Raw genomic sequence first — 17,718 nt, 5'->3', positions numbered from 1 at the left:
ATCCAAGAGATTATTATTGGAATTCCTATACAGCAGTAGTCTTCGACCCGCTCAACAGACGGGATCGGTCGGCCGAGCGCTTTCGACTCGATTATCCGCCTGTCCGACCACAGCCACACAGAGCACACCGCATGTGGTAGATCAAGAGAGGCCATAATTCAGTCACGATACGAGTACATTGTCAGATGATAGCGGACTACGGCTACTAGGTACTCTACAATTTTCTACAAGAATCATACCATCTTATCTCACTAAAGGGGGTTAAGACATCATTCGTTTAAATCCGAGCTTACCTACATCTTAAAGGACTGACTGTACGAGATTAATAAAGCATCTACTCATAACTAAAAAACCAAACATTCTAGAAAATGTCAGCCTTGGTCGAAAATCAAACCTACCACAAACAACTGTATAGACAGAGCCACTAAAATATGGAGCCCAAGAAAACCCCTAACTAACCCGGGTCCGTTACCATTCCACTTCCTAGGGACCCTTGTCTGTCACAACTCAACAATACCCAAAGATCCAGCGATCTGCCTTTCCCCACGCGACAGCGATGATTTCATACAGGCCTCGGAGAAAATACAGTATCATGCGGCCTCACCGCTCATATGAAACCGTTCGTGAAAACTGATATAGTTTATATCGTCTCAAGAGGCGGTGCTGCTCTACCGGGCCCACATTTACGGCGTTTAGCTGTTTGCTAGTTAAACGAAAGCGAGTCAACTTTTAGGCAGTACCGGTAATTCGATCTATCAGCCTTGGTGTAGTTAGAACTAAATTATTCTACGTTGGAAGTTAATTCTAAGCTATGCCCAAAATAACAACATGACGAGATGACGAAATGCCGCTGCAGAAACCATCTGAATGAATTTGTTAGTTGGAACCCTGGAACGACAGAGCCGGAATCTCAAAGTTAGCCCACTCCTACCCTATTTTCCTTCCAGGGGGTACCCAATGAACTCTTGACATGTCACGTAGAACAATGCGAAAGAGGTAGGGGCAGGGGCAGGGGCAAGGTAGATTTTATTCATGGGACGACAGATACTGTATTTTGAAATCCTGAGAGAATTCTGCTAAACCTGTCAAGCAAAAGAGGATGGAACTATACAATAGACAAAACACTTTACGAGAGGGTATTAATTAACTTGCTATCTACAGTAGGTACCTAGGCAATAGCGAGTCCTATCCCTTAGGCTTCTTTCTACTCTATAGGTCGACCTAAATCCAACGTATTCGCCCTTTTATAAAAGACAGACTCTTTGAAAGAGCTGTTAAACGAAAAAAATACGAATATTTCTTAGGTATGCTTGATAAATACAAATGTAAAGGACTAGTAGGACAAATACCCAAGTGCTTCTTAAAAGCTCTCAAACACAGGTAAGCCTACCCTCGAGAGCACCGTGCTCTGAGCACGGGTGCTGTGCCTAGTGTGAATCAATCGAAATGAACACGTTTCGCCGCCTTTTTAGGATCGTGATTAAGCTTGTTGGCAGTAGCTTTCTCGATGGTATCCTTCTTAGAGGTCAGAGGGGTTTTAGACGCTTTCGCTTGGGCCATAACTTGCTTCCCCTTGTGCGTAATCTTGGGAAATCTCTTGATCAGCTCAGTACTAATCCGTGGGTTCTAATCATCGAACTTAATGCTTCGGCTTTTGTTGATATCCAGAGGACCACCCTTGTAACTTCCCCGCTTCTTCTTATTCTTTTCCTTGGTGAAGCCCTTGCCCTTGGTCACGATAAGGTCCTGGTGGGCCTTGTCGCCATACTCATGCGAAACATAAGCATTGGACGACAATCTTGGGTCAATAGCAACATCCTTCCGAATTCGGGAAAAAGGTTGGTTCTGCGTCTTGGCTCCGTTCTTACCCCGGTTGTTCATTTTTGATGCAACAGGGTCAGGCGGGAGAGGGGGAAAAGAAGCAGATGCAGACTCAGGTGAGGCTTTGTCCAGAGTTACAGAGGTATCTGACCCGGCGCCATTCGGAGCTACTCCTTTGCTAGGTCGCTGTGGCTTTTCATCCTCCGACTCCGAGTCAGACTCGGAATCACTGGAAGAAGAGCCAGATTCAGGTAGTGGCACTGCTGCTGCAGCTTTCAGATCCACTTTCGATTCTTCGTCGGATTCAGAATCCGAAGAGTCAGACTCAGATTCAGAACTGGAGGACTCATCATCGACTTGGGGCTGCTTAACTTTCTTGGTGCTGTCTTCGTCTTCGTCGTCGGAGCTCTCGTCATCAGAGGATTCAGAGGACGATGATGAGCTCTCATCAGAGCTCGCCTTAGTCTTGACCTTCTTAGTCTGTGGGCGTTCATCCTCTGAGCTCGAGTCCGACATGTCGGAATCGGAATCGGAGTCAGAGGAGCTTGAGCTTTCGGAAACTGCCTTTCGCTTCAACGGGTTTTTGCCATTTGTAACAGCACCAGTAGCTGGTTTATTCGATGTTTCCTTCTCGTCGTCGCTCTCACTGTCGCTATCGCTGTCGCTATCGTCGGAGCTAGAACTCTCAGAAGAGCTGGATTCATCATCAACAGGCGCGTCGGCCATAGCAACATCTTTGGAGTCATCGCTATCACTAGAGCTTTCTGAGCTCGAGTCGTCACTACTATCGCTTTCGCTGCTGCTACTGCTGACCTTGGTGATCTTCTGCAAGGGGTCTTCTTTAGGGATGATGGGTGTGTTTGCCTGACTTGAGAATGTCTCCCACGTCTGGAATATGCTGACTAGGGAATGATGTGCCTTGTTCTTTTGTTTGCCAGCATTCTGTCCCTTCAAACCTTTCTTCGCTCTATGCTTCTGAAACTCACGATGAGCATTATCGAATCCTTGATCGGACAAGAACGACTCGACTAAGTCCATGAGTTGGTCGGGAGGAGCCTGATTCTGGCTGGTGGATGATGCCGCTGCTGTTGTAGGCGCGACTGCCGCCTTGGCAGCCTTTTGATTCTTCTTTGCCATTGCTGGTGCCGTACTGTTTGATGGTGCGGATGTAGAAGAGTTATTAGAATTGTTGCTGAATAACCAATTGGGGGGGCCTTGAGAGGATGTAGAAAGAGGTTGAGTGCGCGGGTTTCCGGACATAACCTTAGATTAATATAAACAGGTAAGTCGCCAGTGGTAGGACCTTCCTGCCAGAAAAAAGGCAGGTTGCTCTTCCTAATTGACCTCAAGGTGCGAAGAATTACGACTGGAGCTTCTGGTTGCTGAAGAAAATTTTGTGGAACGCGACGAGCCCCACCTTTCTGCCATTGACTTTTTGCTCACCGCGTGGTACCTGGGTACCTACGTACTGTCTATCGATAAGATAATGCATGACAGACCCACCTTTTCTTTAGCAAGAACATTTCCATAGTATTACAAACCGGATAGCTACCTCCTATTGTTCGGCAAAGCAGAGGCTACCTTATAGGGGTAAGTAACAAATACTTCTCGCCATGTTTACCTAAGGTAATATGTACTTGATTAATACGGAAACTTCTTAATTGCACATATTAGATAATTGTCTTCTTCTTACTCACAGGGCACCCTTCAAGTGTACGGTACTCGCCTCCAGCTGCTGGGATCTTAGATGGTGCATACACTGGATAATCATGCTTCTTGAGCATTGGCATGTTGTCGTTTTGAATCCGTCCTGCCCGAAAATTCATTATTAGCTAGAGAAGCTTAAGTGATATATCATCAGGTAGAAACGTACCAGGATGCCATGGCTGGAAGAATATCTTGCCGTGTACACCGTGGACAGCATCCGTGACCTTTTTCCATGCAGCTGCGTGATCATGGTTGAACATAACTGGCGTATGAGGCCATTCCGCACCATTGTAGTATACAAATGTCCCCTCAGCAACGATCAAGCCAGCTCCATCTTGGGCGCGATCAGCGTAGTATTTAGCACTCGCGCTTGTAGGCTTATTATCATCGATACATCGATTTCGCGTCATAGCTCCCATACATACTCGATTGCGCAATTGTATCGAGTCACCAAGCGTGACCGGTTCTAATAGCTGAGACATGATGGATTGTGCTTGAACGGACGAGAAGGTAGGTATGGGAAGGTTGAGAGAGACATGACTAGGGAATGAGAACTTGGATTTATAATACGATATCTATTTCAAGGATGGAGCTTATACCTATTCGGATTATAGATGCCTATCGATGCCAACATCATACTGATTAATAACCCGAAGGATGTTTTTCTTGGAATCGGAATCACATATTCGTCTAGAGTCATTGAGCATTATAAATCATCGGGTTAACTAAGGCAACTTATGATACGAGGGGCTAATTCGATACGGGAATAGTATTCTTTTTACATCGAAGCCCGATTAGGTAGCAAATATGGTTATAAAGGTGATCTGATATATAGAATAACAAGCCCCTTTCTCTTCGCTCGAATAATACATTGATTTCCTGTGACATAAAGAGTGAAAATCAACTCTCCGAGCCGTTATCTCCGATCTAAAATATAGGTAAGGCTTTTAATATCATCTTTAGTTCCACCCTTCTTTTCCGGTTAATCCATCTATAAATCTCCCCCTCTCCATACTCTTGGACATATTCGATAAATAACCCCTTCATTTCATCTTGTTCAAACAATATTATGGACTAAAGACATAAATACAATCAGTAATATATAACTAATAACTTACACTCTACGTCGATTGCAAGGCAGCTGACCACCGGGGTTTACTTAGGGTCATACCACCAACATCACAGAGATCGAAGACCCGAAGTTCATTGTTGAACAGTACAGAAACTCGGCCACGCTGGCTAAATTAGCGGGTTTCGACGGAATTGAACTGCTGGCTCAAGGGTAAGCCGTGTTCATAAAGCCCTCTACGTGACTATCATGTTTTGGCTGATTAATGGCGTCACAGTGGCTATTTAGTTCACAACTTCCTCTGCTCGTGAGTCTTCCGTTTATAATGATATTGCGGGTGATACTCTCGCCCGTATGCCTAGCATAATTAACGTGCAGTAGACGTGCCAACAACCGCACGGATGCTTATGGAGGCTCTGTTGAGAACCGATGTCGATTCCCTCTAGAAGTCTTGGATGCCATCATCGATATCTGGGGTCCACGGCAGGTTGGAATTAAGATCTGTCCATCCGATCACCTTAATGACTCCATCATGTCTTATGCAGAGCTCACTGAAACATACGACTACCTTATCCCTCAGTTAGTCCAGCGGAGATTGGCGTTTATCAATATTTCCCGCCGTGATTGCTACTCTGGGCAAGGGCAGGGTATCCATTCCCGTCCAGAGGGCTTTGAGTTACCGGAGAATTGGGAACCCATTCAACAATTTGGACGCCTTGTTAAGTATCCTGGTAGCGAGACGATGTTAATGGTGAACCACGAGTATACTGTCGAGGAAGCCGAAACACTACTGAATGAGGGCAAGATTGACCTTGTCACGTTTGGCCGGCCATTCATCTATAATCCAGTAGGCCGAATAGATCTGATTTAAATCTCGAAGGTACTAATGGTTTAACAGGATGTAATCACGCGGATTTCTCAGAAAAAGCCCTTCGCTGTAAATGATCGTGGTGGGTTTGTAAATTATGGACCTTATAAAACGGTCGATGAATTTTACAACGATTGGCCTCGGATTTCGACTTGACGCTACGGCGTTACAACCTGGCTATAGAAAAATATCATATATTTTCTAAGGTCATTATCCCAATACGCGGTGCAGCAACTAAACTTCTCTCTCCTTAGGAGGGGAAAGCTGGGCTTTTTACGAAGCTGGTCATCTTGGATATCGGTGCTGCTGTTAGGGTCCGTACATGTGTGCTTAACACTGCATTGATTCGAGTATTGCGAAATATAGGTATGTAGGAGGTGGGCATGTAACTCTCCTATAAGTATCTGACCTTATATCTTATAGTTCAAGGGGATCATGTAAGCTACCTACATAAATTGGAACAATTATATATTACATAACGTACATAATAATGCACATCCATGTGAAGGAGAACCTTACTCCGCGGCCGGTGCGGGTCCGTAGGTACCTTAGCTCCCGTAAAGCCGATCCGACCCAACAAACCGCCCGCACTCGGAGTAACCTAGGTACCTAGAAGTACCCCTTTTCAACAATGTTTTATAAGCTAAATCTTCCCATTCACCTACTCTTCAACTCACCTTCAAGCCTTGATCCAGCTCGACTGAAATAGAAGCTGGCCATATCGTTAAGATGTCGCTGAAATTTGAACAATTTGTAAAATTCACGACCGACTCAGGTATGACCAAATTATTTCCTTTTCAGCATGCCCGTCGTGCAAATACTTCGGGGGTCGTCTAAACGCCATGTGGCCCGGGTTAAGTAACTCTTGACTAGGGTACCCCGACTCAGTTTATGGTCAATTGAATCGGTCGTGGGTTAATTCAAATGAAAATCGCGAAATAAATTTGATATACATGTCGGGCTTGCCTGGAGAGGGATCTGATGTTTGCCTCGGCTTATTAGCGAGAATGTTGTCATGTATCTGACTTACACCCTAATGGGGGTGGGATTTGGAGTATAAAGCCATACTCTACGTTAGTTTTGTACGATTCTATAAGGAGTGGACTATACGCTCTCGTTGGCTCTTCAAGAACTTAGGAGATAGCTTTCATATTCCACGAACCAACAACTTTTTTATTTATTTATTCAAATCTACATATCTCTTCGTTGAGTTGCTAACACAAATCCACAGTCGGTCTAGAGAGGACCTTCCGCCTGTTCCAATCCATCGTGCAGATCCTCTCAAACTTCACCCTCCCCTTTAATGTGCTCCTCGAGGTCTTCATTCTCACAACAGAGAAGGCCCCCTCCCCTGCAGCAACCCGCGTCGTCCTGAAAGCTCTCAACCAACGTCTGGGACTCGCCCGGCGTTTCTTCCGGATATTCCGATTTTTGGACTCATTCAACGCGGCGCAGAAGCTCTCCTCCAAGCTCTCCGCCGCCCAGGGCCAGAAAGGAGCCGCGCCGCGCGGGTTTCTGTCTCAGGTGCACCCATGGATTGACGTCTTCTCAAAGACATTCATGGGAATGTACCTACTACTGGAAGCCAGCACGATGGTAGACGCGCTGCAAGTTCCTGGGCTAGCAATCTGGACAGCCGAGCGGGAACGCACTATTACCGTCGAGGGCCAGAGGTTCTGGCTGTTCTCTCTGGTCTGTAGCGCCGTGTACAACATCCTGGAAATATCATTCACGCTCTCTTCCGCACCACCCGCTCCAACTGAAAAAGCAGCCTCTTCCGAGAAAAAAGCGTCAAGTCGCGAAAAGCGCAAGCAGGAGCCGAAGCAGGAGATCACGACCAAAGTGTTCAAACTGGGTCGCGGTGCCACGGCTAGCATTCTCGACATCGTCCTACCGGGCAGCGTTGTTGGTTGGATCAAAGCCGACCCTGGTACCGTTGGTCTAGTTACGTTCGTAACGACGATCTTGACAAGTATGGATGTGTGGGAGAGGTGTGGACGAGAAGTCGCAGGGAGTAACTAGACCTAAGGTAGCGGATCTTGACGTTCATCACATCCCTTTGGCGAATTCGAAGAGCGCTTGCATAACTGTTTTGGATATCAAGCTTGGTTAACTTGAATAGAATTGTTGGATAGACCCACGATGTATCGTTGAAACGAAATTACGAGATCATGAAAGGGGTTGGACTGGGGATAGAAGTCGTATGAATGTCTTATGTGTGTAGGTAGGTATGGATGATAAATACTAAGGCATTGTACTCACGATTTCTTATTAATTTGAATTACTTGATAAAAATTGAGTGTCACTAGTAGGTACCTAGGAATATCTAGGAATTGAGTGCTGCCTCTGTGCGGATATGTACAAAGTAACGAGTATTTGTGGTGTACAACGTGGCTGAGTATTTCTCTAACCCTTCGTATTACGCCATCTAGCACTATAGTATAATAGACGATCCGTTCAAGTCTATTGGCCAGGGGCAACCAGCTTGCCTTCTGCTCGGGAATTGGGATCCCATCCACCAGCCAGAGTTTGTGCACCACCGTGTTCCGCTGCGTACTTCTGCATCCTCGCCTGCAGCTCGGGTCTGAAGTGGCGGATAAGACCCTGGATGGGCCAGGCAAACGCCTCGCCAAGAGCTATTAAGAAATCAGTATCACTCTTGATAAATTAGCAAAAGATCGTGATGACGACTTACCGCAAATCGTGTGTCCTTCAACTTGTTTCGTTAACTCCTGCAACATATCAATCTCCCGCTCGCGGCCTATTCCCTTCTCGAAGCGGCTCATGATTTGTTCGGTCCACTTGCTACCCTCACGGCACGGTGTGCACTGTCCACAAGACTCGTGTCGGTAGAAATGACTTAATCGGGAAATAGCTCGGACGACATCGGCGCTCTTGTCCATGACAATGACGGCAGCAGTACCGAGACCAGATTGGCTGTCCTTAAGGGCGTCGAAGTCCATTAGTTGGTCATCGCATATACTCTTAGGGAGAATAGGAGTAGACGAGCCACCAGGGATGATGGCAAGCAGGTTGTCCCAACCACCCCTGACGCCACCGCAGTGCTTCTCGATGAGTTCACGCAGGGGAATGCTCATCTCTTCCTCGACGGTCGCGGGGTTGTTGACGTGACCGGAAATGCAGAAAAGCTTCGTTCCTTGGTTTCGCTCACGGCCAAAAGAAGCGAACCAGCTACCTCCTCTCCTGCAGATCGTGGGGGCGACAGCAATGGTCTCGACGTTGGCGACGGTAGATGGACAACCGAATACACCCACAGCGGCCGGGAACGGAGGCTTTAGACGAGGCTTACCGGGTTTGCCCTCCAAAGATTCGATTAATGACGTCTCCTCACCACAGACGTACGCACCAGCACCGCGGTGTAAGTATACGTCAAAGTCGTATCCGGAGCCGCAGGCATTTTTACCGATTAATCCATCGGCGTAGGCTTCGTTGATGGCCCGTTGTAAGACGGCAGCTTCGAGGATGAACTCTCCACGGATATAAATATAGGCAGCGGTGGCGTTCATGGCTCGGCCAGCAACTAGACATCCTTCAATAAGCTTGTGGGGGTCCTTTCGCATAATCTCTCGGTCTTTGCAGGTGCCAGGCTCGCCTTCATCGGCGTTGACAACCAGGTATCGGGGTTTTGTGTCCTTATCCCAATCTTTGAAGTTCATAAACGACTGCATCGCGCCAGTAATTAGCGATTATCTTCTGGTGGGAGTTGTGATAATCCGACATACCCATTTTAAACCAGAAGGGAAACCAGCTCCTCCTCTACCTCGTAGGCCCGAAGCTTTGATCTCACCAATGATCCAGTCGTGACCCTTTAGAATGATCTCTTTCGTCTTGTGCCAATCTCCCATCTTCTTAGCCGATTTTAGGTCGGCGGGGTAACGGCCGTAGAGGTTCTGGAATATGCGATCTTGGTCTTTAAGGCCGCCATATGTTCGTTTCGGGGTTCCATCCTGGACGGTCGCGAAACATCGGTTCTGCTGGGACGTAGACTGTTGCGGTAATCTCGAGCAGGACGGTAGAGCGATACGTGATAGGGCCTTCGCGGACGCTGCCGACGGCGCGGTAGTCCTGGACAGCATCTTGAAGGTGTTTGGTTGCTCAATTGAGCAGAGGGAGTGGAGAGACCGGATGGCAATGGAGAGGGATTCGTAGGTTTTGTCGTAGAAAAGGTAAAGTAAAGTGAGGCCTTTGAATAGAAATGACCGGCCTATGATTGGTTCGGGACATCTGGAGGCGGGTCTACCGTCTGTGGCGATCAGTGGCTGAATGGCTGAGTAATGAGGTCATGTCTTCCATTGCCTTTATCTTCTGCCACTTTATCGTAGTGCGTCATGTTTAATGCTAATATTCGATTTATGCATATCTAGATAATCACCGATAAGCATATTTAAAGTGCCTATTATTGATCATTAATCCTCCTCTTCAAACAAATCCTATCTATACGCCGTCATGAGTTTGAGCCCATCAACACTCTCGACGTAGATGTTCTACCTCATACGACCCATATGAGAGCAATATGTCCTCCTCTAAACGCCAGTCAATCCTCCCGCGTGTCCAGTCCGGCCCGAAAGCTCCCGTCAACTTCTCTTCATCAATCACAATAGCTGATTCTGCCCTTCTGGCAGGGAACCACACCATCAACATCAGTTCGGAGACGGTCATACATCCTCGAGCAAAGTTAGATTCCTCTAATGGCCGAATCACGATTGGTCGGAGATGTATCGTCCACGAACGAACAAGCATTGGGGCAACCTCTGCAGATCCGACTCCTAGTGAGTCACGCGACGGCGTGGTGGTTAGCGACTATGTGACTATCGAAGTTGGCGTAGTGCTCGAGTCCGGCGGTACAATGATTGGCGAAGGTTGTATTGTTGGCGTAGGCTGCAGAATAGGAAAAGGGGCGAGGCTGGGGAAGGTAAGTTCATCATATATTCATCCTATATGGTTATGGTAAGTTGAGCGTTAACGGTGGCAAAGCACTGCACTTTAACACCCCACAGCGTTATACAGCCTTGGGAGATAGTGCCAGATTTTACAGTCGTGTACTCGAATGGTACTAGACGAACTGATAAGCGTGGCGTTACGGAGTTAAAGAACAAGGCACAGGCGCGTCAGATCGAAGTGCTAAGGAGACTTATACCCAGCAATCCCGCCAAGTTCCAATGATCTTGTTAGATACCTTTAGTTTTGATTCGACCTAGCTTATTCAATGATACCCTCTTAAGTTTATTGCCCTTGTATCACCAATGATTTATTCGGCTGCTTTACCTTTGATGAAACTAGCATAACTAAACTTGAAGCCGTACCCTATTTCATAGAGAAGGTATCATTTTCTCTATGAAACGCTCCGGGAATGGATCAATGCTACTTGAAGGGAGGCTGAGGAAGAGACTAGTAATAGAATGAATCTATTCAGCCACTCGATGAGTTATAGTATGAACAGGCAGATGTATAAAACAGTATATTTGTTAATATACATCGAACCGGATAGTTATTCCCAACTGTTTAGTCGCACTAAATCCAGGCCTTCAACTAAAGATGAACCTCTTGACCATAACATACCATGGAACCCCAGGCTTATCCGAGGTACTCTCCTCCTCCGACACTAAGTAATCTCTTCTACCACTCACGAGATCCGCATCAGCTAATCTAACAACCTTAGTCCTCTTCACAAATTTCCAACCGAAGTACAGAATCGTGAATATCGCGATCACGACGTACGAGAAGACGAAATCTACCGCTGCGAAGCCTCCGACGAAGACCTCGTACCCAGAGATGAAAACAAGAAACAGATTCAGTAGGACAACGAACCAAGCACCATACGGGTATAGGAAAGCCCGGTAAGGTAGCTCGTTGATGCTGTGGCCTTGTAACACCCAGGCCCGGCGTAGCCTTAGGTGCGTGACGCCTATGAAGGCCCACGCGATGAAAGTGGCAGCTCCGGAAATACTAACCAGATAGCTAAACACCTTCCCAGGAGTAGCAGCAATGTTCAGCAAGGCCAGGAGACCGAGCACATTTGAGAAGATGATAGCGTTAGCAGGTACCCCATTAGCTGTCGTCCGGGCGAAGACGGCAGGCGCACGTCCGTTAACCGCGAGCGCTACAAGGCTCCGTGAGGCGACATAGATGGCGCTGTTGACAGATGACAGCTGTGCCGTGATCATGACGACGTTCACTAGATTTCCACCGCCAGCCCAACCGGCATTCACAAGCGCAACTGTCCATGGGGACTGTGCTGACTTGCTAGTCGCCGTTAGAAGCGAGCTATCATTGTACGGCACGATGATTCCGGCGAAGAAGACCAAACCCAGGAAAATGATTAATATGCGCCAAAACGTCTGTCGGATTGCCTTAGGCAAGTCCCTCTTCGGATTGCGGCTCTCGGCAGCGGTCAGAGCCAACATTTCAGTGCCGCTATAATAAACTGCGGCTAAGACGAAAGTCTTTCCGAAACCGTTGATCCCGTTTGCGATCGCCCCCGGGTCCCGCCAATATCGGAATCCAATGTACTCGCCACCGATAGCTCCCGTGTTGACAAGGATGGCGACGAGGAAACCACCGACGACACAGATAAGCTTCCAACATGCGAGCCAGAACTCCATCTCGCCGTAAACCACAATGCCGAGGAGCGAGGTACACTGAAAGCCAACCCAAAAGATCAATATCCAAGCATACGACGGTACCGCATCCGTCCAAAGGCCCATGATGAGCGAGATATTGTTGTAATCATTAGCGATATTCGTCACCCAAGCATACCAATAATTAACCCCAAGCGCAAACGCTAGTGCCGGGTCGACAAATCGGCCAGCGAGCTCGATGAAGGCGCCTTGGATGGGGAATAGCGTTGCCATCTCGCCTAGGCTCTGCATGACGAAGAAGACGTCAATACCAATGATGAGAAAGCATATCAAAGCGCCGACGGGGCCGCTGTAGGAGATTGCTGAGCCGGACCCGTACCAGATACTGGCTCCTACTACGCCGCCGAAGGCGATCATTTGCTGTATTCTCTTGAGTATTTATTCACGATGGAATTATGATAGTTACTGACTAGGTGGCGATTTTTGAGACCGCGCTGTAAGCCATCGTCGATGACATTCCCGTTACTAGCGAGAATAGTTTCCTCCCTCTCCGGTGAAACCTCGTCAGGGGAAATTGACGACTTTTCGTCGTTAGCTCCTGACGTTGAAGATGTCCCCATTGTTGTGGCTAGAGTGGTACTTAGATGTTACAAGCCTTCCTACACGACTGGTCAAGATAAGGGTGAGGCTCGAACTGGAAGAATAAACAGAGGACTTCTTCTGGATGTGTCCATGCTGCCATAATGTATCATTCGAAGATCCACTATGACCGTCGGTAAGGGATGAGCATTCGGTATAGCCAAATCCATACTTAAGCCTACCCTTAATCAAGACAGACACGCCAACTACTTCGAGATTCTCTTAACTACCTAGGTAGGGTAGACACTTTGTTCCAGGTGGTATCTATAGTATCCCTCCCTATTATTGGTAGATAGTGTTACATTCGGGATTACGACATCCAATATCAGTAGGTCTTATCGCGCAAGTAGTCCACAACCAGACAAGCCTCGATAAGGACGTAGTAAGCCTTAAGAAATACTTATTTGTCGATCAGTAAAAGCGTGAAGCGGTTTGTACAAGTGTGTCTAGATATTTGGTTGCTACTGTACGTATTTTTACGAGTTATTAGATCCAAGTTGTTTGGACTGGGCCCGTTGGCAATATTATGGCATTGCTGTTTCCTTTGAGAGAGCAGGTAATAAACCGAATGAGCCGGATAGCGGCCGTAGTTGAAGATGATAACGATGAACCCGCATCGGCATGGTGATAATTTGGAGAGGAATGGTGTGATCGATATAGGTCCAAAAGGCGTCATCCCATGACCGAAACTCTTAATCAAAGGGGAAAAAATAAGAGTAATCCATCGTAGAGCTCATATAACCAGAATTTTGGCAATCAGATGTAGGTGTATGGATAGGAGGCAGCACCATATCCTCAAGCTCACGTAACAATTGAGCCAACACCGGATTAATTATACCACCTTAGTGACCTTTCTCACGGCGAAGAAGTAGTTGCCAATCTTCTCACTACCAGTCACCTCCTTCCAGCCAAGACCAGGAACGTAAACTACGCCCATACATCTAGGCTCAGTCCATTCTGTCCTGTTCTGGAGAAAGTGGGTTTTTAGTTCTTCTTCGTTGATGTACTTTTGCCAGTCGTGAGTGCCTTTCGGTACTATACGAAGCAAGTCTTCCGCCACGAGATTGGTCGTCACCCAACTAAGCCATGTCCTTGCGATAGTGCTGAGAACCAACCAACCTCCCGGCTTGACGAAGGGAGCACACCGATCAAGGAACTCGGCTGGGTTCGACACATGTTCTATAACTTCGAAGATAGACACGATATCATAGCCGTCCTGAGGCGTACTTGGAACCGGCAGCTTTTCGATAGGCGTATTTATATAAGTTAACTTAGATTGCAAGGCAGGATCCCGCTTAGCATGTGCTTTAGCAATAGATAACACCTCGGGGCTGGGGTCTATGGCCGTCACGGACGCGGTCGTGGGTAATCGGGCAGCAGACTCGGCGAATATACCACCTCCACAGCCTATATCTAAGTATTTCAGGTTATTCGAAGGTGGGGGTGGATCATCGAGGGCCGAAGAGCGACATGAGCGAATGAAGTCATGGCGCAGCGGGTTCATCAAGTGGAGGATGCGGGACGGTCCCTGAGGATCCCACCACGAGGATGCGAGGGCGTTGAAGTGAGAGACCTCATCAGGCGAAACTGTTGTAAACGTGGAATCGGCGGAGGTAGAATTCGGGGATGAGTAAGAAGCCGAGGCCGAGGCTTTCGTGACCGAGAAGCTCCGGCTTGGAGATATTATTATGCATCGAACGGGACGCGGACTGGCTGGAGAATATCGGAGCTGTCGGACAAGCGCGGGTTTTATACGGGGTGGCATGATTTACCGTCCTTAGTAACAGCTTTTACCCTCACGTAAATTTAAAACTTCTCTGTTTGGCTGCAACGGATGCTATCGTCGCGCAAGGGTGGAAGACGTTATCTCAGCAGTTCAGACTAGATTCGTTGAAAAGCGGGTTTACGCTCGCTTGCGCCACATACGCCTTGCGTGGCTCGTGCCTTTGTATCTGTGGGGCACATGTCCAAAACGGGAGAATGCTTCAAAGTACCGTTGCACGCTATTGAGACTGAAGAAACGGGCCGTGTACGTCGGGGCTGGCTACAATAAGGGGGCAATTGGTCAAGTTTTGCATAACGTCTTTACGGCCGAAGGCCAAATCTCGGATGCTATCTTTGAAGTTAAAGTTATCGTATAGGTACAAACACGGCACTGCCTACCTTACCGTCAATGGGGGGGTATAAGGAACGGTATATATACCGTATATATACTGTTCAAAAAATTGAACCGCTCTGATTCGTGAAAGGAAAGGTTCTAGTTATAATTTTTAAACGTTAAGCCTAATTGAGCAGTTCAAAAATTTTTAAACGTTTTAAAAAAAAACCGCTAAACTGAAACGAGCCGCTTATATAATGAGCCGTACTTATACGGTATAAATACGGCTCATTATGACTAAGCCGCTCAAAAGTCTGAACGGCTCAAAATTTCGAGCGGTTCATATGGTATATAGGCATATGTGCAAAAGGAAGGTACAGCATCATATTAATTGTATGGTGCTGCCATACTAATTATATGATGCTATACTTTTATCTTTTACATGTCACATATTTTTTACTTGAATGTTACAGTCACAAAGTCACAGGATCTAATTTTTCAATTGGTCAAGATACACACATCATTCAAATAGACCAATAGACATAAGCAGTTACGTTACGCGCACGTACATGGTATTCTTAATGTGGTATATATGTATCTAACAGGGCAGGTGCGCACACCACCCACACCCACACCACCCACCCACACCACCCACACCCACACAGCACATACCACATACTGGACAAGGCCACATACATACAAGGCCACATACAAGGCCACATAAGGCCACGCATACTGAATCAATTGAACCTATTCAATTCAGTCTATTCAATTGAATCTAATCAATTGTGTCTATTCAATTGAATATAATCAATTGAATCTAATCAATTAAATCTAATCAATTGAATCTAATCAATTACGTCAATTGTATGTCATATGTGTATTGCGCTGTACGTATACGGCTCAAATCTCTGAGCGGTTCAATTTTTGAACGGCTCATTCTGATTAAGCGGTATCTATACCGCTCATTGAATTAAACGGTATAGATATGGCTTAAACCCATATACGTTTTAAAAAATTAACACGTGCGGTAAGGGAGCCGTATATATACTATTCAATTAAATGAGTGGTAGAAACCTGGATACGTAAATAAGTCTAAGCGTTTATTGTAATAAACGGTATATGCACGGCTTAAAATATTGAGCTGAATATATACCGTTCCTTATACCCCCCCATTGACGGTAAGGTAGGATCGTGGGCTGCGCGTTTAAGATTTTCCTATACGTATCTCTTTTTTTATTAACCTAACCCTCCGGAGACCCTATGCCACTAATACGTACTCGTGACTGAGAGGCTATCTGATCTAGCTGCTTAACAACACTCCTATACCCGGCTGATATACCAAACCGAGCAAACGTTTCTACCACCCGACGTGGTACCCCGTTATTATGGAGGTATATGCCTATTGTCATAGGCAAGAAATTACTTTGCACTGGCGCATAAGCGCCTGCGCACAAAGCAGCTATCATATATGCCCTAGCCTTATGTGACTCAAAAATGTCAGGCTTGGCTACGTACGACTTCCGGCCAGCTCGCTGGTTTGCAAGTACGGCTGTTAAAGCCGTAGCGAGGCTAGGCGACGTGGCTTGTATTTGAGGCCAAGAGGACTCGATAGCGCTGCTAATCCAGGCCGTATTGCAGACATCTTTGACGGCGCAAGGCGCGTCGCCCGGCGCTGAAAACGACTCGGGATCGAAAGCGCGGAAGGCAGGTTGAGATATTAAATCAGATAGCTCGTCGCGAACAAGGCCCGCTGTGTGCAATACGCCTATATCACCTTCGCCATCAAACTGTAATCGGACGCCGGCTGCCTCTAAACGCTTTCGAATATTTGGCTTTTTTAGCACCCGAGCCATTCGAGATGCTCTTGACCCTATGTATGCATCATTTGCCGCCTTTCCTAAAAGCCAATCTTCCATGAATGTTTCAAAGGAGTAGCCATAACGCCGCCTTTGATTCCAGTATTTTATTGTATCAGCTGCAACCCTCCCCGGCCTGCGAGTTGTAGATGGTATAGGGGTGCCTGCGGGGATACCCTCGGGCTCCTCCTGCTCCTCCTGCTCCTCCCCCTCCTCTTCCTCTTCCTCTTCCTCTTCCTCTTCTTCAGGATTTGCTGGCGGTGTGGTAGGAGGGTCGGATAATTCTGATGTGAGACGCGGTATAACTGGGTGATTACTAAGAGGTTGGCGAGGAGAAGATGGATAGGCAGGCAAATCTGAAAAGCTTTCCATAATGATCAAATATTATAATATAATATTATACAAAAATTGATGATTATAATTAATAAATTTGGTTGACTTGAAAGAGGCTAAAATCCCCTGAGATGCCTCAGACTATGTAGAGATGCTAAATTCGTGGGAGGGGGAGGTCAGGGGTGTGATTGGTTTTAAAAAGGTGTGGCTGGAGGGTACGAAGGATTTAGCGTCACTACCTGCCTGAGCTAGCTGAGATAAGGAAGACGGAAGAAGACTGATGCCCGAGTTTACGAGGGATATGCCCGAGTTTACGAGGGATATTGTCAGACGATCTTTTGGCCTGGCCATTTTTCGAAATAGGAAGTTCGTCCGTGCGCAGCTTTTGAGCATTTTAATTGGGTGCATCCTCGAATTCTCACGTGCTCTTCCAGATCTTTACTTTTATCTTTTTCTCGAAATATGTATTTTTTTTTTTTTTTGGCTATAGCCACGGTTATTAATTACGTAGCCACGCATTGCATACTTGAAGTAATCCAAGTTTTACAAGAGCCTGGGTTCGAATCCCACATGCTCCTTTTTTTTTTTTTTTTTTTTTATCTTTCATTTTTTAAAAAAATTTTAGTAAAGCTTAATGTTCGAGGTTGTCCGCCGCTGCTGCCGGGGAAAGGCGCGCGGCGCGCTTCGCGCGCCGAGCGCCTCGGGTCCCCCCCCCCCCGCGCCGG

General features: G+C 46.8%; 8 protein-coding genes across 8 annotated transcripts; 2 read left to right on the top strand and 6 right to left on the bottom strand.

Moving 5' to 3' along the window:
- Positions 1-1,113: 1,113 nt before the first annotated feature.
- Positions 1,114-3,206, bottom strand: F4817DRAFT_325106 (SRP40, C-terminal domain-containing protein). The gene has a single exon (XM_049301727.1). It carries the CDS (start codon positions 3,079-3,081, stop codon positions 1,627-1,629), a length of 1,455 nt encoding a protein of 484 aa, XP_049162822.1. The 5' UTR covers positions 3,082-3,206; the 3' UTR covers positions 1,114-1,626.
- A 285-nt stretch (positions 3,207-3,491) lies between these two features.
- On the bottom strand, positions 3,492-4,010 carry F4817DRAFT_311914 (uncharacterized protein; the record flags this gene model as incomplete). Its single annotated transcript, XM_049300062.1, has 2 exons — positions 3,492-3,631; positions 3,695-4,010. 2 exons carry the CDS (start codon positions 4,008-4,010, stop codon positions 3,492-3,494), a joined length of 456 nt encoding a protein of 151 aa, XP_049162821.1.
- A 2,059-nt stretch (positions 4,011-6,069) lies between these two features.
- F4817DRAFT_325103 (peroxisomal biogenesis factor 11) lies at positions 6,070-7,731 on the top strand (the record flags this gene model as incomplete). The annotated part of the gene is made up of 2 exons (XM_049301726.1): positions 6,070-6,240; positions 6,697-7,731. Coding segments are annotated over exons 1-2 (833 nt in total), but the record flags the coding sequence as incomplete, so codon positions are not given.
- A 64-nt stretch (positions 7,732-7,795) lies between these two features.
- F4817DRAFT_175959 (NADH-ubiquinone oxidoreductase 51 kDa subunit mitochondrial precursor) lies at positions 7,796-9,737 on the bottom strand. The gene is made up of 3 exons (XM_049298276.1): positions 9,209-9,737; positions 8,161-9,148; positions 7,796-8,101 (listed from the first exon to the last, which is right to left on the bottom strand). The coding sequence occupies exons 1-3, from the start codon at positions 9,560-9,562 to the stop codon at positions 7,929-7,931; spliced, it is 1,515 nt and encodes a 504-aa protein (XP_049162819.1). The 5' UTR covers positions 9,563-9,737; the 3' UTR covers positions 7,796-7,928.
- Positions 9,738-9,848: 111 nt separating this feature from the next.
- Positions 9,849-10,890, top strand: F4817DRAFT_325101 (trimeric LpxA-like protein). Its single transcript, XM_049301725.1, has 2 exons — positions 9,849-10,398; positions 10,461-10,890. The coding sequence occupies exons 1-2, from the start codon at positions 10,000-10,002 to the stop codon at positions 10,647-10,649; spliced, it is 588 nt and encodes a 195-aa protein (XP_049162818.1). The 5' UTR covers positions 9,849-9,999; the 3' UTR covers positions 10,650-10,890.
- Positions 10,891-11,011: 121 nt separating this feature from the next.
- On the bottom strand, positions 11,012-12,684 carry F4817DRAFT_356108 (amino acid permease/ SLC12A domain-containing protein; the record flags this gene model as incomplete). The annotated part of the gene is made up of 2 exons (XM_049305751.1): positions 11,012-12,484; positions 12,535-12,684. 2 exons carry the CDS (start codon positions 12,682-12,684, stop codon positions 11,012-11,014), a joined length of 1,623 nt encoding a protein of 540 aa, XP_049162817.1.
- Positions 12,685-13,535: 851 nt separating this feature from the next.
- Positions 13,536-14,468, bottom strand: F4817DRAFT_311909 (ubiquinone biosynthesis O-methyltransferase; the record flags this gene model as incomplete). The annotated part of the gene is made up of 1 exon (XM_049300061.1): positions 13,536-14,468. One exon carries the CDS (start codon positions 14,466-14,468, stop codon positions 13,536-13,538), a length of 933 nt encoding a protein of 310 aa, XP_049162816.1.
- Positions 14,469-15,703: 1,235 nt separating this feature from the next.
- On the bottom strand, positions 15,704-17,273 carry F4817DRAFT_325097 (uncharacterized protein). Its single transcript, XM_049301724.1, has one exon. It carries the CDS (start codon positions 17,030-17,032, stop codon positions 16,046-16,048), a length of 987 nt encoding a protein of 328 aa, XP_049162815.1. The 5' UTR covers positions 17,033-17,273; the 3' UTR covers positions 15,704-16,045.
- Between the last annotated feature and the right edge of the window lie 445 nt (positions 17,274-17,718).

The sequence above is a fragment of the Daldinia loculata genome, assembly GCF_022478755.1.
Source record: "Daldinia loculata strain CBS 113971 unplaced genomic scaffold F4817scaffold_4, whole genome shotgun sequence".
In the NCBI taxonomy this organism is placed as follows: Eukaryota; Fungi; Ascomycota; class Sordariomycetes; order Xylariales; family Hypoxylaceae; genus Daldinia; species Daldinia loculata.
Note: the sequence above shows the minus strand (reverse complement) of the source record. Positions and strands in the feature narration are given on the sequence as shown.

Coding starts and splice junctions, on each gene's coding strand:
- F4817DRAFT_325106 (XM_049301727.1), bottom strand. CDS start 3,081: ATGTCCGGAAACCCGCGCACTCAACCTCTTTCTACATCCTCTCAAGGC.
- F4817DRAFT_175959 (XM_049298276.1), bottom strand. CDS start 9,562: ATGCTGTCCAGGACTACCGCGCCGTCGGCAGCGTCCGCGAAGGCCCTA. Junction 9,149..9,208: donor TCCCTTCTGGTTTAAAATGG/GTATGTCGGATT, acceptor GGCGCGATGCAG/TCGTTTATGAACTTCAAAGA. Junction 8,102..8,160: donor TGAAGGACACACGATTTGCG/GTAAGTCGTCAT, acceptor ATTTCTTAATAG/CTCTTGGCGAGGCGTTTGCC.
- F4817DRAFT_325101 (XM_049301725.1), top strand. CDS start 10,000: ATGTCCTCCTCTAAACGCCAGTCAATCCTCCCGCGTGTCCAGTCCGGC. Junction 10,399..10,460: donor AAGGGGCGAGGCTGGGGAAG/GTAAGTTCATCA, acceptor ACGGTGGCAAAG/CACTGCACTTTAACACCCCA.
- F4817DRAFT_325097 (XM_049301724.1), bottom strand. CDS start 17,032: ATGGAAAGCTTTTCAGATTTGCCTGCCTATCCATCTTCTCCTCGCCAA.